This window comes from Drosophila montana, unplaced genomic scaffold (assembly GCF_035044405.1).
Source record: "Drosophila montana isolate Dmon_TW-CO22-7 unplaced genomic scaffold, ASM3504440v1 contig_2106_1, whole genome shotgun sequence".
In the NCBI taxonomy this organism is placed as follows: domain Eukaryota; kingdom Metazoa; phylum Arthropoda; class Insecta; order Diptera; family Drosophilidae; genus Drosophila; species Drosophila montana.
Window position 1 is genome coordinate 997692 of NW_026997017.1, and position 13049 is coordinate 1010740.

Here is a 13049-nt window from a genome sequence, read left to right on the forward strand (position 1 = left end):
ATGAATTTTATCATAAGCCCGAATGCTTGATTCGTTTGCCTAAAAATAACTAATAAACTAATTAATTTGTGCCGCCAGCTGCTGCATGAAACGCCTAATTTAAAAACATATATATATATATATATATATATATAGATAAACTTAGAACTGATTTGTAATAATAATGGAATGTTGGTATGTATTAACATCTGTGAGGTGATTAACGCCTAATTCCAATTACTATTTGAAATTTTGACCTTAACTTATTCACGATTGGCCCTTATCAGCGCACAGATAATGCATATATATTGGTATATAATCAAAGTCTTATGGATTTGATTAGACGTTCAGGTTCAAGCACACAAATATCTGTTACTTACGCATTTGTCGGCAAACTCCTTTGGTCTTTGGCCCCAGTCGTCTTAGTCAGCCATCAGCAAAACCCACTTTCTACCGCAAATCGCGCCATGACGTAGCCAAAATATCGGCTAGAGCCAAGAAACAGACCGTGTCTATCTAAAACGTCTTATCTCGATCCCTCGATATCTCAACTATCCAACGTGCTGCTCGCCGGATATGAGCATGGACATCGTTAGACGCATATAAAAGTCATGGCTCCCATTGAATTCTTCTTATATAGTAAACGGTTCGCGTGTCCAACGCATAATTAATATCATTTTTTTTTTTAACTCACCTAATTTAATTTATAACAAAAACAAACACAAAATGTCGTAAGTAAAGAAGTCGAAAAGTGAAATTTGTTCGAGAAATAATGTGAAACGGGCTTTGGACTTGAAAAGGAATTAAGTGTGAGAAGTGAGCCGTTATTATATGGTTAATATAGAGCGAACTTTATAGATATTATTAACATTTTCGGTCTGAAGATGCCATTTGTGCAATATTTTGCTATACTTTTATATAGAAAAGTGTTTTCAGCCAACAAATAATCAGTTTTTCCCAAGAGAGCTAATGTGATATATACATAGGTCTGATTCTGCTTGTATATAAGGAGCATAGGAGCATTGGATACTGCTTGAAGGGATGTCTTCTTTTATGAAAATCGGCCCTTTTTTAAGATCTTTTTGCTATGCAAGGGTTGAGCCTCTTTTGCTTAAGATATCTGGAAAAAAATCAAAGTTGTTTTTGATTCATGAACTCAATATTCAACCGATAATACCTAGAACAGCAGCATATGATATGTTAGGGGTCCGATGGGGCCCTGGAGTGGAGCATGCGTTTAGGGAATCTGTCCTCAGCTTAAGCCTACATCTGAATCTTTCTCGTTTTCACATTGTTCAGCATTTGCTGCAAGACATTCGCCGTCGTTTGGATACTGTTGGTGCTGGCCATTGTGGGCATTACCTTGGGCCTGATCTTTGGTCTGGCCGGCGAGCCGGAGCGTCGTCGCATTGGTGCTGTGGCCTCCAATGGCGCTGGTTGTGCCGAGATTGGTGGCAATATATTGGATGAGGGTGGATCTGCCGCAGATGCGGCCATTGCGACAATGCTGTGCGAGGGCGTTGTCCTGCCGCACAGTCTGGGCGTGGGCGGTGGCTTTATGGCCACCATATACTCCAAGGAGACGGGCCACGTGGAGGCGTTGATTGCGCGCGAAACGGCGCCGGCGGCGGCCACCCAAGACATGTTTGTTGGCCAAACGAACGTGGCAGGCGCTTTATCCTGTGCTGTGCCGAGTGAGATCTATGGCTATTGGCGGCTGCATGATAAGTACGGCAAGCTGCCCTGGGATCGTCTCTTTCAGCCCACCATTGAGATGTGTAGGCGTGGCATTCTGGTCTCACGCTACTTAGCGGGCGTCTTGGCCAACAATGAGGACATTATACGCAGCGAGATCTCGATGGCAGAGATATTCATAAATCCGGCTACCAATAATCCCTACAAGGAGGGCGAGATCATGTACCGTCGCGTGCTCGCCGATACCCTGGAAATTGTGGCCACCGAGGGTGCGCAGGTCATCTATCGGGGCGGTCGCATTGGCCGCATGCTGGCCGAGGATATCCAGTCAATGGGCGGCATTGTGACCGAAAAGGATCTGCAGGACTACGAGTGAGTTTTTTATCCGTTTTGTTTTTGTTTTTTTTTTTTTAGTTGTGTCTGCTAAAATATTTAAGCTAAATCTGCTTGTTCGATACAAATGACAGTTAGGCATAAGCACGATTTATCGCTCCGCACTAATTATTAATCGATAACATATTGTGAACATGTTGTTGACGTGGCGTTGCCACACAGTGGCGCGCAATTTGAATTGTTGTTGAGTGGCTGTGAAAATCAAACTTAGTTTTGTTCATGTGAAAATGCAGCTGGAACGTTTGTGCAACTAATGCTTTGCTCTTTCTGTCTACAGAGTGCGCTGGGAGGAACCGCTGCGCGCTCGCTTCGACAATGGACATGAACTCTTCACCTCGCCATTGCCAAGCAGCGGCGCCGTCTTGACATTTATTTTGAACGTCATGGAACCGATGTATACGAGCAGCAGAGACAAGTACTGGCATCGTTTGATTGAGACCTTCAAGCATGCGTACGGGCATCGCACCAATTTGGGTGACATACATTATGAGCCCTCCGTGCAGGAGACATACGAGAGTCTGATCGATCCCGACTTTGCGGCCGAGATACGCAAGCTCATATTGGACGATCGCACATTTGAGGATATGGCCTATTATGGCGCCAATTTCAGCAATGTCGAGGACCATGGCACTGCGCACATTTCGGTGCTGGCGCCAAATGGCGATGCCGTCTCGGTGACCAGCACAATTAATGGCCATTTGGGCGCCAAGGTGCGATCCCGCCAGACGGGCTTCATACTGAACGATGAGATGGACGATTTCTCGACGCCGGGTCTGGCAAATGGCTATGGCATACCCGCCAGTCCGGCCAACTATATTAAGCCCGGCAAGCGACCCATGTCCTCCACATGCCCCAGCATTATACTCGACGATGCCGGCAATGTGGCCCTGGTGGTTGGCGGCGCCGGCGGCTCCAGAATCACCACATCTGTCGCCCAAACCATACTGCACTATTTTGTGCTACACGAACCCATCCAGGAAGCGGTCAACGGCGGCCGGCTGCATCATCAGCTGGCGCCGATGGTGGTCGATTCGGAACCGGAGGTGCCAAATCATACGATCAATCATCTGCTCAGACTCGGCCACAAGGTTAACTTTTTGCCCAAAAATAAGGCATACTCGGCCCAAACGGCCATTGGCTACATGGACACCGAACCGGAGCCGGTCTGCGATCATCGACGCATCGGCAGCGCCGTTGTCGTTGAGCTCTCCAATGACAATTGATGCCACATCTCAACTGGAACGCACACACACACACACGCACACGCACTCATTCGCTGCTTATTGACAATTTGTGTACATTTGTTCAATAAATTGTACTCCATCTGGTATTTGTCTAGCCACATACCAAATTTGCCAACTCTAGCCTAGTTCAAAGGGCTCAACCCGACACTTTGCCAAGGTTGAGTTTATCTATTTTGGGGTCGAGTGCTTCAAATTTCTTTTACAGCTCAACCAAAGGCCTGTTCGAAAGATAAGATCAGAAGTAATCACAGAAAGATAAGACCTGGTTAAAGGGATAATATTGTTAGTCACACGAAAGAGAAACAGAACGAGAGAGAGAGAGAGAGAATAAAAAATTCCGGGAGTATTAGAAAAATATCCGTAAGTCCGTATTTTTGACACGCTCCGAGTCGGATTTCTTAAAAAGCTGCAAGAAAACGCATTTATCACAGCTTTTACAAGCTAACTACAATAAATAAATGTTTTAATTAATTGATTAAAAAAACATGAAAAGAACATTTTAAAAATTTGTAGCTCAAAACCCTGAGAACTTTCTATCAATAAATATAAAATAGAGCCAGAAATTATATATAAACAAAATTTCGTGTAAATTAACATAATCATAAAAATCATATTATAAGAAATGCGTCACATAAGGTAGATAATAAAAGAAAAAAAAAAAAGATTGGATATTAAAGATCGAAAAACCTTGCATATGGCTTATGGTTTTATAGAAGACGAATTGCTGAAGATATGTATCTTCGATCCGATTCTGCCCAAACATCTATATGCTATAGATTTGGCCAGAAGTCGTAAATGCGACACATATTTTATAGAACAAAAAAGAAAGGTTTGTCATGCAAGCATTTCGTTTGCGACCGATCCTTAATAGGATAGATATACTTATGATATAGTGGTGCGATCCGATTGCGAACCAACTGACGGACTTGGCTAAATATCAAGAATATATATGTTTCAAATCGACTGCTGTGTTAGCCGCGGCCTGAATTAAGATCGAATTGGAAAAAATTTATTCATTGGAAATTTGATAATTTCGTGTATATTGTTGACAGCAGTTGGGAGTATCGCGTGGGTTCCCTGACAGTATATATGTATATAATATATACATATATATATATATATCTGATATATGGAGGAACAGTTTTACAGAGTATACGGCACGCAACAAGGCCTAACAAAGTGTATAAACATAATGGAGATATGCAATGGCTTTGTATAAATGTACAATAAATTTGAACGGTTAGCAAAAATATGAAATTTCGTTTTTGTTTTTGGTGTGTTTATATATTGCATAAAGGTTTTTGGTCTTGCACTAAACTACGGCACCAAATTAAGGTATCTAAACGAAGAGGACAAAATTATTGCATTTAATTTAACAAATTAACTAAAAGCAGCGCCACATAATTTGATCCCAATGGAAAAGTTCAGCGCCCGATAAAACGAAGGCATTCGGACTGAACTTCAATTTGGTTCTGTGGGGGGGGGGGGGGGGGGGGGGCATATGTGCGTGTGTGTGTGCCTCGAGAGAGGGAAGACTTTCAAGGGGGCGCTGCTCAGTATTGAGATGTGTGTGTGTGTGTGGAAAGTTGTAGCGGAGGAGGGCGGGGCGGGGCCGGGGGGTTCGAATTAGTCGTCGATGCGCGTTGGTCGCTTTTTGGCCATTTTGCGCTTTTTATGCATCGCCTCCATGCGCATATCCTCCAAATCCTCTTGTAAACCTGCCGAAAGACGAGGATAATTCGAATCAAAGCCGCTCGAGAGCTGAGCATTTTTTTGGGGTATACGCACCTAATTTCTTACTGATAAACTCTTCGCGCTGCACTTGAGCAAAGCTGGATTCCATTTGGGCATCATCCTCGTCAAGATCGCGATATCGGCGCTTATCATAGCCAAAGATGTCGCGTATATGCGATGATATATCCTCCTCGCAGTCGCCATCGTCAATAAAGTCGTCCAGCTCGGAGTCATATTCGGAATCTTCATCATAAATGCGTCCTGCAAAATGATTGCAAATTTAAGGTTAGTTAACTATAATTAAACCGATCCAATTACATTTAATTACTTAAGTAATTACAATAGAAGGGCCTTGTAATTATTAGAAAATCAATTATTTTGGACTTAAGGTCTCAGCCGCACAAATTAATTAAATTTTAATTAACTAAGCTAGAGGCTTTTTAAATTTTAACTGAAACTAATTGGAAAGCTCAAGAAAGCCTGGCAATTTTTTCGAAAATTACTTTAAAATTATGAACAACTTAATTAATTAATGAAATTTGAAAAGTGGAAATGGAAAATTAATTGCAAAAAGATTAATTTCTATTTAGCTTATGATTAATTACAATTGAATTAAACATTATGGGAATCATAGTTAGATAACAGCTTCTAATTCTTGAAACGGCACTCACTTTTGTTGCCCGGCTCGGCTGGCCTGCGTCCGGCGGCTGGTCCACCACGTCCACGGGCATCGGCTGGCAACGGCTTGCGGTTGGGCTGGCGCTGGGCATCGGCGGGCGGAAATGCTCGCGTCTTGGAGGCGTCTCGCGGCGGAAATTCACGCGTGCCGCCATTCTTATTGACAGACGCATAGGGATTACGAGATTGCACACTTCCACTGGGCTTCGAGCTGGCGGCCGCGCCAGAAGCAGAAGCAGAAGCAACCGCACCACCTCCACCTCCAGCTCCAGCTCCAGATCCAGCTGACGCTGGCCTTGTCCCGCTGCTGGCCGCGGGCGGACGTTTTGCGGCGTTGCTGCCGCTGCCACTCCCACTCCCACTGCCGCTCCCGCTGGCTGGCTTTGTACTTGCACTGAGTTTGGCGCTGGAGCTGCTGGGCGCTGTGGGCGCCGGCCGTTTAAGGCTATCACTTGTGGGCTTTGCTTTGGATTCGCTGGCACTGGACGGAGTTGCTGCTGCTCCTGCTGCTGCTGTTGCTGCTGGAGCTTTGGCGGGTGGCGCCTTATTCAGCTTGGGTATGCGTCCGTTTGGCGGCATGACGCGCTGCTGGCTGTTGCCGTTCTCTTTGCGCTGCTCCTTGGCCTTCGCCTCCGATTCGCGCAGGCGATCGCGCTCGGCACGCTGCTCCTTCCATCGCTGGCGCTCCTCCTGTTCGCGCTTCTCTCGCGCCGACAGCAGACGCTCCGGCTCCTTTTTCTTCTCGGGCATGGCAATGTTGACGGGCTCGTGCTGTTTCTTTTCGGCCAGGCGCAGCAGCGCCTGAAAGTCCATGGGCGGCGGCTGCGCTGGTCGCTTAACTTTCGCCTTCTTCTGTTCCTCCTCGCGCTTCTTGCGCTCCTCGTCCCGCCGCTCGGCATCCGGATCGTAGAGCTTCTTGTCCGCGCTGCCATATGCGCGCGCCACCTGCGGCTCTTTGTCTGTGGAGCGCGGCGTTGAGCCGTGGCTGATGCGCTGGCGTGTATGCGATTTGGCCTCCTCCCGTTCACGTGTTATGGCCGCCTTGACGCGCTCCTTGGTGCCGGATAGATCGCGTACAGATTGCGGACGACTGGGCGCAAAGCCCTTATCCTCCTGCACATCCTTGACCTTCTCAATGTATTTCTGATAGAAGGCGTTCGCCTCGGTCGACACATAGCCATAGTCATCGCCCTCCGGCTGATCGCCGGCGCCCAGCGCCATATTATCACAGTCCTTGGCATCCTCCAGCACCGATTTGTTCGCCGATTTTGTGACCTTCAACATTTTGCGTATCTTATTCTTGGACTTCTCGTCACGCATGGCCAGCAGGCTGTTTAGCTTCTCGCGCTCCTGTCGCTTGCGATCCGCCTCCTCCGCCTCGCGCTTCTTCAGGAATTTCTGTATATTGCTGGACAGCTGTTTGCTCTCCTTGCTCTCCTTTTTCGGCGGCGCATATTTGGTGCTATAGTATTTTCCCTGCTTCAAAGGGATAGAGAAATGTGAGCCACTTGTTGAGATTGGACAACTGCCCCACCAAAACAAACCCCCTATCCACCCCCCTGCTCCCCTTACTATCACTGAGACAGCACACACACACAGACAGACACACACACACACACACACACACACACACACACACACACACAACAAACACACACCACATTTTGGGGTCATTGAATGACCCAATTGGTGGCTTATTCTGCCCGTTAAAGATAAACACAGTTGGCACAGTAGGTTGTGGCGTAGTGCTTACCATATGTGCAGAGCGCTTTTGTTTACCATTTCGTGTTATTAGCAATAAAAGTGCATCTTACCCGTATTTAGGAGTTTTAAGCGAAAGTAAACCCATACACACAAAACCAACCTCTTCTTTAGTGGCTGCATCGCTATTCTTTTTGGCATAGTGCAGCAGTGCACCGAAATCCATTGTCGGGGTCTTAAATTTGATTAAAACTGCGACTATATTTTGTTGACTTGTTTTTCAAATTAATAAAAATCGTTTGACTGCTTATTCTTTGTTCGAGACGTACGTACTTGTCAGCTGAAAACTCTAGAAAGACTGGCGATTAGTGATGTGCCCAGCGATGGCATATTCAACGATTAATCGCTGCAAGTACTTGCACGTAAATAATCGCCATATTGTTATCAACTACTGAGCTTGTTATCAAATGCTTGTTTCCTAATCACGATTTTAAAATCACGATAATAAAAAAAAAGTTTTAAAAAGTTTGCTAACCAGCCAAAATGTTGTAGTTATAGTGCACTGTTTTCTATGCATGCTAATTTTTGGCCAGCAAGCAATCCGATACTATTGATGCAATACTCAATCGAACGGTATCGAAAATTGTAATCGATAGTTTGTGCAGGCAACAGGCAACTTTTATCGGAATTCAATCATTCAAAGAGCGCTCTTTTTTGTTGCACCAAAGCGTATGTAAATTTATAATATTTATTTATTATTCACAAAAGAAAAAAAAGTTGTTTACTGAATAGATAGAGAAAGAGAGAGAGAGAGAGAGAGAGGGAGATAAAGACAAAAAAAAAGGTGCGGTAAGCTGTGGCATGCGGCTTAAATCTCAGGATAGGCGCTGCCAATGAGACTCTTGCCTCTGTAGCGCCACGAATAGGTGACAATGCCGAACTTGCTGTTGCCCAGGGAGACGGGGCAGGTGCGATCCGGACGCAGCTGAAAGCAGACAGTGTACAGGGCCAGCTCCAGCTCCGGCGAGGTGCCAATGAACATGGTGTCCACCGGCTTGTTCAGGCCCTGATGGGCGAACCGCACCTTCAGCACTTTGCCCTTCTGCAAGGCGTGATGAGATAAAGTGTGTAATGTGTTTGCTTGGCTTGAATACCGCCTAGGCTTACCGTGCCAATGTCCTGCTCCTTCATGTAACCCTTGTAGTCGAAGCGACCAGCCTGCTCCTCCTCGCTGACATAGACCCAGTTGTGGAAGCCAATGATGGTGCCGTTTTTCACCTCGTGCACAAAGACATGCTCGAAACCGGAGCTACCAATTTTGCCCTGTCCGCGCGAATACTGGGTGAACCACAGCTCCTTGACCAGATCGCGATGCGTTTTCGGATCGGGCGTAACCAGGCCCTTCTGCTGCAGGAACAACATGGCCTGCCGCATAACGCTCGTGGCCATCACAGCATCAAGGAACTCATTCTCCTCCTTGCGCTCGTTGGCGGTCACATGCTCATTGACCAGCGTGTCCTGCTCGTAATTGTTGAACAGCACCCGCATCTTAGCAATGGTCGACGGCTCCAAGGCCTTGGCATCCACGCTCAGCAGCCTGCCAATGGAAATCATTTGCATTTGGTTGCGCTGCATCAGGAAATCGATATATTTTTCTTTTTACTTACGGCTGCGGCGCCTCATCGCCGCTGTCAATGGAGCGTGTGCGTCCCTGCAGATTGACAGTAATGTGGCTCAGCTGGCTGTTGGACTCCTTCGTGTACAGCTGTTCGGTTAGCTGGCGTATCTCATCATCGGTGGCCACCGAATTACCCGTGGATTGAAAGCCCGGACGCACAGTTGTCGTGGAGCCAGCCGTGTGCGGCACAAAGGAGACACCACCACCGCCACCCGTGTTGCCAGCTGGGTTGCCGGGCGTAACAGCTGCCGGAGCTGGCCTGACAGCCGGCACAGCTGGATGCACGGGCGTCGGCAACGGCGCCTGCCAGGCGGATGGTGATGTTGGTGTGCTCGGCGTTGGCGAGCCGGGCGTTTTTGGCGCAGGCAATGCCGGATAATCCTCCTTTAACGAGGGTCGTCGCGGCACCGGCAATGTGGGAAACTCATCCTTCTGCTGTGCTGGCCTCACCGTGCTGGTCGTCGAGCTGCCAAAGCGCACATCAATGCCGCCCGGCTGCACATTCGTACGCGGTCGCTGTGTGGTCGTCGTCGTCGTAGTGCTCGTCGTGCTGGTGCTGCTGGTCAGCGGCGCCAAGCCAAAGCCGGGATGTGGCGCAGCGCCACCGCCCGCAGCGCCGCCGCCCGAGTAGCTCAAATCAAAGCCGCTCGGCTGCGGCTTCTGTGGACGATACGGCGCAAAGCCGGGCGGCAAATTGGGCGCTGTCGAGGAGCCAGCGACGCCAGCGGTGCCAGCGGTGCCAGCGGCGCCCAGGCGTCCCGTTGTCCCCGCAGTTGGCAGCACCGGCTGCTTGGCTGCCGTTGGCTGTGCCGCCGCCGGCCATTGTGGGCCGTGTGCGGGCGTCGAGCCAAAGGGCGATGAGCTGGGCGTATCCGGACGCGGTCCCAGCGGCATAAGCGGCGCATGTGAAATGACCAGCGGCGGCAGCTTTTGGGCCGGCTTGGCTGTGGTCGTTGTTGTCGTTGTCGATGTTGTTGTTGTTGTGGAGCTGGTGGAGCTGGCGGCGTCGCTGCTGCTGCTGCTGCTGCCAAAGAACTTCTTGAAGCCGCCGAACCAGCCAGATTTCTTGGTCGTTGTCTCCACATCCGGCGCTGGCGTTATCTCAATTTCGCTCCTGTAGCCAGCTGCCAGGTGTGAATCAGTCAGGTAAGTCGTATTATATACATGCACATACATATATATATATTTTATGCCTTCTTTTAAATCTACCTACCTGTAATTTGGCACTGGCCGGCGATGACAACGCAAACAAACAACGCGCTCAATGCCAGGCAACGCATTTTGTTGCTGTTGTTGTTTTTGCTTTTTTACTTTTACGATTGTTGTTGTATTTTGTTATCACTTTGAGCTACTTCTTTGCGTTAAATACGAGGCATAAACACAACCAACTGGTCAGAGATTCAGCGCACGACTGAGACCTGAGACCTGGGACCTGGGACCTGAGGCCAGCGACAGAGACAGAGAGACACAGCTGCCGCTGCGAAACGGGCATCCGCTTCATCTTTGCGCTTGTTGTTGCTTTTGTTTTCGAATACCCTGTATACTGAGTTAAAAACGGGTATCTTGGTTTTGTGCACCTGTACGTAACATGACTCGATCTATGTTCGATCCGCGTCCTGCCGTGTCTGAAAGCTACAGCGAAATATTTATCATATCTGGCTCGATACTTTCTTCCATTTTCATAAAATCGATAAATATCGATTGTTGTTCATTATTCTTTAAGCATAACTCGAGAAATATAGGAGCTAAGGGTATTTAACTTGGTATAGAGCTTACATATTCTAAATATTTCACTTTTTTGATACCTTCGCCCATTTGCCCCGAAATTGAAAAATACTCATGCTTGTAGGTAGAGCCTTGCGCTTTGGTATGTGCACATTTTTGCCATATTTAAGCTATGAAGATTGCATAAGGATCGGACTATAAGCTCCGAAGTTAATCAAGTGTGTGAGACTTAGGGAATCTGAAGCAATTTATACATATATCATTTTATAGCTTATCAGTCGAGTCGAGTCAGATATCTTTATCTGTCCGTCTAACTGTCTGACTGTCCGTCTGTCTGTCTCTCTGTCTGTCTGTCTGTCCGTCCGTTTGTCTGACTATATCTCGAAGCATATAAGAGCTAGAGGCAACAAATTTGGCATAAATTGGATGGTATTTCTCCGCTCCTTCCACAATATTAAAAAAAAACCCCCCACACTCTTGTAGGCACAGCCTTGGACTTTTGTACACACACACTTTTGTATGCCATCTTTAAGAGCTGAAAATTTCATAAGTATCGCATCATAAACATCCAATACCATTTATACTGCCTGTGTGTGCTTATCGGTTTTTGTAGGGTATACCCTAGTCGAGCACGTGTAATTAGAGCGCATTTACTTGTTTTCCTTTTCTATTAATGAGCTGCTGTAGTCGCTGTCGCTGTCGCAGTATTTAGCGTAGGTTTGGGCCGCAGAAGACTGCGCTACCTCGATTCGCTTGGGGCATTTGAATTTTAAGACGTGCCGTACCTTGTGCTGGTTGTATGGCAAGCAGCTTTTGTCTGGCTTCCCGAATGCAGCTCTGTCTTCTTAACTGTCTCTCTCTCTTTCTCTCTCTCTTTCTGTGACAGACAATCTCTTGCGGTCTGCTTTAATGTTTCCCAGCTCGTTAAATGCTTTTCTATAAAATTATAAAACTGGGAAAATCCTTGAAGAGGCCCTGAGAATGCCAATTAATATAAATGAAACTTTTATTTATGTATATGGGATATATCTATATATATAGTTTGCATTTTTGAGCGCATGCACTCTGATATTTTTTGTTGTTCAGATCCAAAACAGGTTGCTCGGTGCGCTGGAGTTACCCAACCGTTAAACCTGTATCTGAAGAAACAAAAGCCAGCTCTAGGCACGATCTGTGTGAATGAAGAAAAAATATTGTATACATTTGTATAAAATAGGCAAATTACAAGTGTGAACCAAGACATTGAGAAAATATTGAATTTGATTAGTTCAAATAAAAATAGTTTCGAATATCGTTTTTGAAAACTTTCAAAAATTAGCAATTGCCGTAGTTGAGCTGAAGTCTTGGATAGTTTTTTGTAACTGGTCGTTTTTTTTAAGATTTACTTGAAAGTGAAAGGGTTCGAATATGTTTTGTAAAATTTATTTAAATTTTCCAATAACTTTTTGATTTAACTCTATATATAAAACTGTTTGTTCTGATTGACTGACTGACCGATTGACTGATTGATTAACTGACTGATTGATTAAATGACTGATTGACTGACTGAACGATTGACTGATTGATTAACTGATTGATTAACTGACTGATTGACTGACTGATTGACTGACTGACTGACTGACTGACTGACTGATTGACTGACTGACTGATTGACTGACTGACTGATTGACTGACTGACTGATTGACTGATTGGGGATCAACGCAGAGCCCAATCCGTAGGATTAGGATTGAGCTAAGAGAGTTTTCCAAAAATATATTCTGAATGTAACTCTTTTAAGTATTGTTCAATTCTGGCATAAGTTCGGGCTGCTTTTCAACTAATCCACTTTACGGTTTCATATATGGTATATGGAAATTCCAGGCGGTCTTTGTTCATAGCTCAAACACTAGGAAGATAGTGAAAGTGCGATTCGGGTTTGAATGTCTGCATTGAACCGGTTCGTTGGCAAACCGGTTAACCGCTTAACAATCAATTAAATTGTTGCAGCGCATTGACAAGTCGTTGCAGTTGAATCTTTCTCGAAAGTGTGCCCAATTTCATTTGAACTTGCCAACTGCGGGGCTTCAGAATGGGCGGGGGAGAGGGGGAGGTGGGGAGGTGGCCGGTGGGCGGGTTGTAGGCCTTTCAAAACGTGCCGCAATTATGTTCTGCAGCTTGATTATGCGCCTTAATTGCAACCGGAAGAAATGTGAAAAAAAAACATATAGAAATTCCGAAAAAT

At 46.2% G+C, this 13049-nt stretch overlaps 3 protein-coding genes across 4 annotated transcripts; 1 reads left to right on the forward strand and 2 right to left on the reverse strand.

Moving 5' to 3' along the window:
• The first annotated feature begins 1288 nt into the window (after positions 1-1288).
• Positions 1289-3330, forward strand: LOC135426990 (scoloptoxin SSD14). The gene is made up of 2 exons (XM_064680370.1): positions 1289-2046; positions 2345-3330. The coding sequence occupies exons 1-2, from the start codon at positions 1484-1486 to the stop codon at positions 3288-3290; spliced, it is 1509 nt and encodes a 502-aa protein (XP_064536440.1). The 5' UTR covers positions 1289-1483; the 3' UTR covers positions 3291-3330.
• A 1221-nt stretch (positions 3331-4551) lies between these two features.
• On the reverse strand, positions 4552-7796 carry LOC135426967 (protein SPT2 homolog). Of its 2 annotated transcripts, none has more exons than XM_064680345.1 (4): positions 7588-7796; positions 5717-7199; positions 5100-5306; positions 4552-5029 (listed from the first exon to the last, which is right to left on the reverse strand). In XM_064680345.1, the coding sequence occupies exons 1-4, from the start codon at positions 7648-7650 to the stop codon at positions 4938-4940; spliced, it is 1845 nt and encodes a 614-aa protein (XP_064536415.1). In that variant the 5' UTR covers positions 7651-7796; the 3' UTR covers positions 4552-4937. The 2 variants fall into 2 exon arrangements, with proteins under 2 accessions (XP_064536415.1, XP_064536414.1); XM_064680344.1 differs by having other exon boundaries at positions 5717-7202; positions 7588-7795.
• Positions 7797-8158: 362 nt separating this feature from the next.
• LOC135426966 (endoribonuclease CG2145) lies at positions 8159-10515 on the reverse strand. The gene is made up of 4 exons (XM_064680343.1): positions 10316-10515; positions 9092-10226; positions 8592-9021; positions 8159-8526 (listed from the first exon to the last, which is right to left on the reverse strand). The coding sequence occupies exons 1-4, from the start codon at positions 10380-10382 to the stop codon at positions 8293-8295; spliced, it is 1866 nt and encodes a 621-aa protein (XP_064536413.1). The 5' UTR covers positions 10383-10515; the 3' UTR covers positions 8159-8292.
• Between the last annotated feature and the right edge of the window lie 2534 nt (positions 10516-13049).